The sequence below is a fragment of the Hibiscus syriacus genome, unplaced genomic scaffold, assembly GCF_006381635.1.
Source record: "Hibiscus syriacus cultivar Baekdansim isolate YM2019G1 unplaced genomic scaffold, ASM638163v2 tig00110893_pilon, whole genome shotgun sequence".
Lineage (NCBI taxonomy): Eukaryota > Viridiplantae > Streptophyta > Magnoliopsida > Malvales > Malvaceae > Hibiscus > Hibiscus syriacus.
In genome coordinates, this window is record NW_024062901.1 from 1,600,981 (window position 1) to 1,610,501 (window position 9,521).

At 35.2% G+C, this 9,521-nt stretch overlaps 1 protein-coding gene and 2 pseudogenes across 1 annotated transcript; 1 reads left to right on the plus strand and 2 right to left on the minus strand.

The window, feature by feature from the left end:
- Window positions 1-1,337: 1,337 nt before the first annotated feature.
- On the minus strand, window positions 1,338-1,996 carry LOC120145134 (auxin-responsive protein SAUR50-like). The gene has a single exon (XM_039159024.1). It carries the CDS (start codon window positions 1,958-1,960, stop codon window positions 1,646-1,648), a length of 315 nt encoding a protein of 104 aa, XP_039014955.1. The 5' UTR covers window positions 1,961-1,996; the 3' UTR covers window positions 1,338-1,645.
- Window positions 1,997-5,274: 3,278 nt separating this feature from the next.
- Window positions 5,275-5,856, plus strand: LOC120145133 (annotated as a pseudogene).
- A 767-nt stretch (window positions 5,857-6,623) lies between these two features.
- LOC120145135 lies at window positions 6,624-7,101 on the minus strand (annotated as a pseudogene).
- Between the last annotated feature and the right edge of the window lie 2,420 nt (window positions 7,102-9,521).

A 9,521-nucleotide genomic window follows, 5' to 3' on the forward strand; every position in this document is an offset into this window, starting at 1 on the left:
TTTCTGTAAAAATAATACTACAATATTAACTGATGAGAATAAGTATTCTGATACACTGTAAGATGTGAGCGATAACGGACCGATGATTTTATTTTAGATGGGCGAATTTAAAAAATTTTAAGGAGGAAAACATATTATTAATAAAAAATATAAAAATACTTAAAATATATAAAAATTTAAAATTTTCAAGGACAAACACACGCTTCCCTCGATCCATCTTTGTTAATAGGCATGGAGCAACAATGAGCAGTAATGGTAATGGGGTTGAAAGATTTTTTTTCTGAGGAAGGAGTTAGTTTCTCAAACTGGAATTTTCTATGTTAGCATCAGATATATTGAATATTTCTTATGGATAAGAAAGTCTGTTAAGAGTAGTTATTGTTGAATAAATATAGCTGTGGATATCAAGTTGGTGGCTAAAAGAAAGCGGCAAATTATTTTGAAGTCCTTAGAGTTTCACTTTTATATGATGTTATTGTTGATATTATCGTTTTTTTAATCTTTTTCGATCACTACAATATTAATGAACCAGTTTTATCGTTTCGTGTTACTTTATCAGTTTAAATTTTTCTTAAAATCTTTTTAAAATTTATAAAACTCCAACTCAAAACCTAAAAAATACTCTAACCTATAATCTCTACCATATAATAATCATAAAATCAAAATATATTACTTGTTTGTTCTTTTTCCACCTCCCTATTATTGGTATTTGAAAGACCACCGACGTCAAAAAATCAAAGGGGATTTAAAAAGTTAGGTTAAAAACTAGAAAACCCATATTCCATCCTATTCATAAACTTTTAATTTTGATTCACTTTGCACGAACTAAGTGACTCTGTGGTAAAGGAAGTGTTGTTATTCATAAGGACCGGATTTGAGCACCATAGATGTCAGGGTGTGAGCGTTCAATGTCGAAAGGTTGAGAGTTAACATATATTGTCATGTACTTATCCCATATTAATAAAAAAATAATTTTGATTCACTTGGCATGAAAAAAAGGAAAAAAAAAAAAAGTAAAAAGAATTTCGTGGTTCCACGTTTTCTAACGATTGACTTGGTTAGAGATGGACATAAAATTTTATAATAGAGAATAAATTTATAAAATTTCAGTAGACAAATTAGATTATTAATAAAAAATTTAAAATATAAGAATTTAATTTTTTTTAAGGAATAACTGTCTATCAACTCTCTACGGTCCATCCGGTAGATTCTTAAGTTTTTCTTGCATGTACACTTTTAGTTTGGTTCGAGGATGTTTTTTCCCTACCTAAGCTAAGCTACCAAAAAGCTTTACTTGATTTCATGATTTGCATGAAAATAAACAGTGTGTGAGAGAGAGAGAGAGACGGAGCTTAAATAAGGCTTTCCCTTATAACATTCAACTTTTCTCTCACAGTTGCACAATCTGTGAGGAAAAACATAGCTTTTTACAAATATTCAACCCAGAAAATGTTCATAATTCCAAGGTTTAAGTTAGAGTCACTAATGACTAATTAATCAAACGCAAAATCCAAATTGATGGGGTCCAAGATCAAGATGCACATTGAAGAATGATGCTAAAAAAAAGAGAAACTAGCTATAAAATATCTATGGTGCTATGCTTCTCTTTGACCATCTTTCTCCAAGGCAATGGCAGTCCCTTCCTTCATCTAAGCATAGATGTAAGAGAGCGAAAAACTACTTCTTCACAAGGGATAGTGAGTCCCATATCATGGTCGAACCCGAACTCTTCCTCGGCTCGTTGAAGCAAGCATTGGAACTCGGGGATCGTCAGGAACGAGATCGGGACGATGTATCGGCTCCTGTTTTCGCCTACATAAACAACAAAGTGACCTTTCGGTACGTCGAGTGGGAGACTGTCGTCGTCGTACCCGTGTTTCTTGCCTAGGCTTGAACATCTCTTCAGGATCTGCTTCAGAACTGCTGTTTGAGGAAGTCTGGATGGTTTTCGAATTGCCATTGCTGTTGTATGTTGAAATGCTTTAGCAAGAGTTGTTGTGGGAACTGGGAGGATTGAGAGGAGAGAATGGAAGGTTGTTTATTTATGGATAGAGAGCCTGAGGAGTCATGTGGGACTGTGGGGGCTAAGCCGAAAGGGACAACCTATAGGTGTTATTCTGGGTATGTATGTGTTATATGTCCTAATGACAACATGGACCCTCTCTCTCTATTAAGTATTAACTAACCTCTAATGTTGATATCGTAGATAACAATCGCAACTTGATAACGATAAACACAACACTATTTCGAAATACATGTGGACGTGTAATTAGTGTACCGGAGAGTACTATGCAGCGGTTTGGTTGGTTTTTGGAATTTTCTGATTGTTTCAGCTTGTGATTCTGTGGTCTGAGACTCTGAGTCATCCAAAAGTTGTTGCAGAAACCCATGTGGTTTATACTGTTAGATTTGCAGGTTTTGATCATAGAGTTGCATTCTTTTTACATGGTCACCGTGTCAATTCAGCCATATTTCATCAACAAAAAGAAATTAAGCGAAGCCTGCCAGGGCATAAGAGCTCCTTTGAGTGTTGGGTGCAGCAATTTGGAGAGAATGTCCCCAAGGGGCAGATGGGGTTCTTTTGTATGTGGTCCAGATGAAATCTCCACCACTTAAATAGGGAAAATATTTATAGTTTTTTTTAGAGACATTTATTAATTGGTATACTTCAATTGTGACACACTATTGATATCTTCATAGCCTAGCTTGGTTCCATGTTCTAAGGCTCACAAAGTGTTTCAAAATGGCTAGATATGTCATATGTCTGATACGGCAATGTCCTGTTTTTTTTCCTTTTTGTTCTTTCCTATAGATTGGTTAATTTGAAGGTCTTGATGGATATGCCATCTGGAATTCCACTAATATGCAACATAAAGTTTCATTTTTTTTGTAGTACTAATGACATCATTGTCTGAGAGATCAATGCTGGATTTAGAGTAACAACAACGAACAAAAACTACAGCAAACAAGTTACCCCATAGGTCATAATCTATGAAAGACACTTGCATGTTCTGTGAATGAGATTGGGTGGGAGAGACAATGGTCGAAGAAACAAACAGGAGACGAGAAAGGCCCACGGTCGATCTCTCGAAATACGGTGCTTTTGTTGAGGCAAGGTAGGTCTCTGAGAATGATATATATTACTCTCTCTTTTATAGTTGAAAAGGACTTTGGCTTTTGTTCATCACATGAAGGCCATGTTACTCTTGCCCCCTCAAGCTCTCCAGGAATATTTTTTCAGTCCCTCAAGTCGTGTTTCGTCCCTTTACCGGCTACTTCAAAATGTTTCATTTATGATCTGCATGCAGCATAACAATAAGCACTCATTGGCCATTATTTGATCCTAATAAATCAGAAATCTGAACAGGTAACCTGCAATGTATCATAAATCTAAAGAGCTTCCAGGAGCATTTAACTCAGTAAAAACTGGTGTTTTTCAAAAGACTAGAAAGTTCATGTCACACTCACAGTTAGATTACTATGCCACCATGTGCCTTTGCTGCAAAACCAATTTGATCTGAGAGTGAAAGTGTAAAAAATTACAGGGCTACTAAAGATTTACTGGTCGGTGCAAGATTTGAACTGTTGATTCTGCCCCGTCAATCACGCTAATATGTCGTCCAGGCTTAGCAATACGAGCTCGTGCATACGAATATAATGAAGATGTAGAAATATTTGAATTCCTTCACATCTCTGAGTAGTAATGAAACAATCCATTCCGAAAAGATGTCGGTGGACGAGTTCGAGAAACAAACAAACTATGACTGTGGATGCTGAAAAAGTAAACATTATTAATGATTCACATTCTATAGATATGAAACTCATCTATGTAGTGCCAAATGAAAGGTTTGATGCCCAACCAAATGTAGAAAAAAAAATTAGCCAAATCGAAACCCAAAGAGATTTGTGCCTTCTGCTTTCTTATGGATCCTTTAGATAGATGATTTCAGAATAGAACCTTAATATTTTTTTTCTGGTTTTGTAAATGAGCAATATGAACTGAACAATGGATTTAACAAGAGGAAATTTGAGAATAGAATCGCTGGCGTTTGTATTAATAGAATTTCTCAGAAGAGTATACATCTTATCATCTCTTTCTGCCAAAGCAACAGAAGGATGCACATCAATGGTCAAAGATTGTATCAGCTGATTAAGTTGTTTTAGCACTAGGCAACTACTGCTAACTTAAAGTGAGATCAACGAATTAGACATCTTCTCTGCAAGGAATTGTAACACCACCCAATTTAACGGTTTTATGTTCGTGTTTGCTTAATTTTTCAGAATTGTGTTTGTGTTATCTAAACCTTAAGTCCTATATTTACTTATTTATCTTTGAAGATGTTCGTGTTTGTTCGTTTAGTGTTCATAAATATGTTCATCTAATGTCTATGAACACGTTAGTTTAACGTTCATAAACATGAAATATAACGTTTGTTTAAATTTTCATATCGTGTTCGTATTCCCTAAACCTTAAATTTAATCTCGTTTATTTATTTTTGAAAGTGTTTGTTCGTTTAGAGTTGGCCAACATTTTTAATTAATGTTCGTTAACTTATTAATTTAACATTCCTTTAATATTAGTCAACCAGCACCCTCTTTTTTCATTTTATTTGTGAGCCAAAGAAAAATTGTGAAATTACACAACTAGTTCTTAATTTCTTTAGGTTTCATATTTTGAGCTCTAAAATTCGTCTTATGATAATTTAGTTTCTACCTTCAATATTTAAAATATAAAAAATAAAAGAAAAAAGAGAACCGAGTAAACGTTGTAAACTAGTCGAAAAAAATAAGCAAGCCAATAAATGAATTTGTTTGTGAACATAAACGAACCAAACATGCCTATGTTAATGTTCTTTCGTTTATTAAATGAAAATAAATATTTTATTTATATTAATTTTTTAACTTAATAAACGAACATAAACAAGCATTATATGAATAATGTATGAATAGTTCATCGAACGTTTTGTTCATTTAAACCCATATGTAGATCACAATATTTTGAATAGCTTGTGTAACTCAAATTAATTTTAAATTATTTATACTATACACTAAAATATTAAATAAAAATTATTGGGCTTGTGCATGTTTCTTAAAGGTGGCCCAATAAGCTGTTAAACAAAAAGTATGAGAGGTCCAATACAAAGAAGTCCAGATGATTCTAGTTAATTCTCAATCTTTCCTGTACTAACACAGGTACCAGAAAATACCAGATTCCTCTTAAGCTTCCTATAAATACTCAACTTATCCGCTTTCCTTAGTATCAGAAAGCACACTCAGATATTTGCTCTTAGTTGGAATCTCCCTCGTTCAACTTGTATTTGTTTCGTACTTCAAGAGAAATGGCGATGATCCCGAGTTTGTTCGGCAACCAAAGGAGCAGCATCTTCGATCCTTTCCCGATTGATGTTTGGGATCCATTCAAGGACTTTCCTTTCATTCTTCACTCACCAGCGGCCAAACCTCCGATGCCTCTGCATTCGTCAACTCCCGAATCGACTGGAAGGAGACCCCAGAAGCTCACGTCTTCAAGGCTGATCTCCCTGGGCTTAAGAAAGAAGAAGTGAAAGTGGAGATTGAAGAAGACAATGTACTTCAGATCAGCGGAAAGAGGAATGTTGACAAGGAAGACAAGACTGATACTTGGCACCGGGTCGAACGTAGCAGTGGGAAATTCAAGAGGAGATTCAGGCTTCCTGAGAACGTGAAAATGGATCAAGTTAGAGCTTCCATGGAAAATGGGGTTCTTACCGTTACTGTCCCCAAGGTGGAAATGAAGAAGCCTGACGTCAAAACCATTGAAATTTCTGGTTAAATACTCTCTGTTTGCTGGTTTTTGTTGTTAATATTGGAACCTGCTTATTGTGAAGTGATTTTAACTGTCTATAATGTAAAAATGATGCTATAGGTGTGAAATGTAACAGTTAAATTCCTTTTTTTTTTCAACTGCGTGTACATTATATAAACCAAACATCTAAAACAAGGAAATGAGTAGCATTATTGGAGTTTAATTAAGATGTTGCTTAAGAAGTCTCAAATGGTTTTGTTCTCATGATCTTGTATGATATTAGCTGTGGTCAGTTTGTTGACAAACAACGAGAGCCCTGCTATTTTGGACGAAAACCAATCAAAGGCCAGCAAAAGATTGGAGTATTCCATGTGGGAAAAGGGGAAATGAAAAATGACAGTTAGATGTGGATTAAGATACTTAAATAATGGACTGACATAGTTGAAAGCCTGAGTCTGTTATGACAAAGGATTCTAATCTTCAGCTAAACTTAAGGGGACAATGGTGGTCGGGCTCCTAAGCTACCATTATCCTGTTGGCTGCTACAAGTTCATCAATTGCAAAAATTGTAGGGGTTGTATCTTGTAAAGGACTCTAGAAATTTATGGTCAGAATCATTCTGTATTGCAATTATTAACACAACTCCGGAAAAATTAGCAATATAAACCGAAAAATGGATATAACAAGAGGAAATTTGACAATAGAACCGCTGTAAATTGTATTAATAAAATTTCTCAGATGATCATCTCATTCTGCCAAAACGACAGAAGGATGTACATCAATAGTCATCAATAGTTAAAAATTGTATCAGCTGATTAAATTGTTTTAGCACTAGCAACTACTGCAAGCTGGAAGTGAGGTCAACCAAGTCCTCTTCTCTGCAAGGAATTGTAAGACCACCCATAGGATGATTGAATCCAAATTCTTCCTCGGCTACACTTAACTTTTGAAACGAAGGCTGGTTCAAGAATTAAATTGGAACAATAAATCTCTTCTTTTGGCTTTCCCCAACATAGACTGCAAAGTATCCTTTTGGAACATCCCTTGGGGTGAAGGCTGCTTGATTAGTAAGCAGTTTAGACTGATGAAGAATCTGCTTAGACTGCATAATTCTTGGCAGACGGTTAGCCATTGCTGTTAGTAATTCGAAAGTATGAAGAAAGTCGGAGAAGACTTGAAAAGATGAATTGTAGAGGAAGATAAGAGAATGCCTTGACTGTGGTGTGGAAAATGAAATGTATATATAGATGGATGAATGTATACTGGAAGCTGATGGATTGACTGGTTGCAATGTAATCTGGTGGGGTTTGGTAAGAAAACATGCTTGTGTCTTCCAACAGATTATCAAAAGAAATAGATAGATATTGAGACTGCAGCGTTTAATCCATTTGTGTCTTACAACCACATGCTGATGATATGCTAATTTAGAATTTAGTAGATATATCTATGGTATCAAATTATCAATCCACTTGTGCTCAACCTAACGGGACCTCTTCATATTAATTCTGACTGTTGGTTTTTGTTCAGATCGGTAGACCTTAGTTTTACGAATTTTTTTTCTTCCTCTTGATGATTTTTCATGGAAGATATACATCAAAGCAATAAGCTGTTAAAGGCAAACAAATATCAGAATTTTATAACATGTTCGAGAACCAAACACTGGATTGTGTTTCTTCATTGCAGTAACTCATAGGACAAGCCCTTGTGAAGAGCGCCTGAAGTGTGTCCTACAGGCTTGAACTTGTCAAAATGTTATTATTATTTGTTGAGATGCAAGGCCATGTGATTTCTCCTAATATATGTCTCAAATGAATTCTCTCCTTGGTCCTCATCACTCAATTTGCCTGAGATAACTGACAGATTCTAATGGATAGCTTCACCCTGTGCCAAAGCCTTTACTAGCTACTTCTCTAAGTTCCAATTCCGCGCTTCCATTTTCTCATCTTAACAAGTCTCACAAACACCATGGGTTTGGACTTGCCAAGAATTGTTAATGCTAAGCCGAGTCTGAAACGGACTCTTTCATATTTGGAGACGACAATTGTACCCAAAGGCTACTTTACTGTTTATGTTGGAGAAGATTGAAAGAAGAGATTTGTAGTCCCGATATCACTACTGGGGCATCCTTCATTCCAGAATTTGTTGAGTGAAGCTGATGAAGAGTTTGGTTTCAATCACCCTATGAGTGCTTTGACAATCCCTTGCAGTGAAGAAACTTACGTCCATCAAACTTGCAGCCTGCAAAGCTCTTGAGAAGAAATGGCATGAAAATAGGCTAACCAAGCAGAGATCAACTAATCTTTGGCTGAAGTGACACCTCCCCAAGCAAGGGTGTAAGGTGGATTGTTTTCTGCAATCCCATGCCCTTGTCAACTATACTATATTTGTAACCAATATATAAATGACATTTTTTCAGAGGTTAATAGATCTTTCATTTCATGAATTCTGTTTTTGATGTTGTATGATTAATTTCAGCCAAGATCTATCATCGTTGTTCTGAAGACTTTTACTTCAAATCCTGCCATCGTGTATCACTAAACCTATGATCTGTAACGCCTGATTAAGCTTCTACGCATTTAAAAGATCTATTTGCTCGGAATTCAACGTTTCTCCCTTATAGAAAAAGCTTTCTGTTTTCTCGGAAATATGTGGTCCTTGCAAAAGTTTATAATTTCACAGTACTGCAGTTGCTACCTGCTGTCATGGGCTGCTAGACAAGAACATACTAGATGAGAAAGTATTTTAGACTACACCTATGTAACATGGACTTATATATTGTAACTGTAACATCCTCAATACCGGGTTAGTGACTAAATTGGAAAGTTTCAGATTTTGGTGATTAAAATAGAATGAATGAATAGTATAAAGATTTATATGTAAATGATTGTGTAGGATTGAATTGAAAGAAAGAAGGAATGGAAGGGCAAAAGAGTCATTTGCAAGGAAAATTAATTAAAGAAGGGATAAGGATATATATGAGTACAAGTGGGATGAAAAGAAGAGAACACCAAAGCCTTCCAGAGTTATCTTCTTCTTCTTTCTTCCTTGTACGTGTGAACCAAAACAAAGGTAAGATTTCTGATTATTGAGTTTCTTGTTAAATTTAATATTGGGTTTTGATTATTAGATGATAACTAAGCTTAAGAAAAGCTTAAGTTATCTTAACATCAAAGGATGATTGAGTTATGAGAGATTTAAGATTTGAAGTTCTTAAATGAAATATTGGAATAGAGTTCATAACTAGAATTGAAAGTTATATTTGACTTGTCATCAATCTAGTTAAGATATACGAAGTGTTAAAAACGGAATTCAAACATGTTGATTTATTAATGTAATTCTTGAATTACATATGAAGGATAGGATTTGAAGGTTTAAGATGAAATAAATGAGTATAAATTGGTTTAAGGATGTGTACTAGAGTTAAGAATGAAAAAGATGATTAAACATGAAGGATTTAATTCAAATGAATGAACTTTCGGGTTCAAAAAGAGGATTTTGGGCAGAGTGCACCGATGCAAATTCATGGTGCATCGATGCATCAAGGTAAAACCCAGAAATTGTTTGAATGTGCACCGATGCATTGGTAGTGCATCGATGCACTCTTTTAAAATAAAGACATCGAATGCAATTCATGCATCGATGCATAAGTAGTGCATCGATGCACCCCATTAATAATGAAACTTCGAATGCAATTGGTGCATCGATGCATAAGGAGTGCATCGATGCATCCCAGCAA

Excerpts from the sequence above, each read along its gene's own strand:
- LOC120145134 (XM_039159024.1), bottom strand. The coding sequence starts at position 1,960 with ATGGCAATTCGAAAACCATCCAGACTTCCTCAAACAGCAGTTCTGAAG.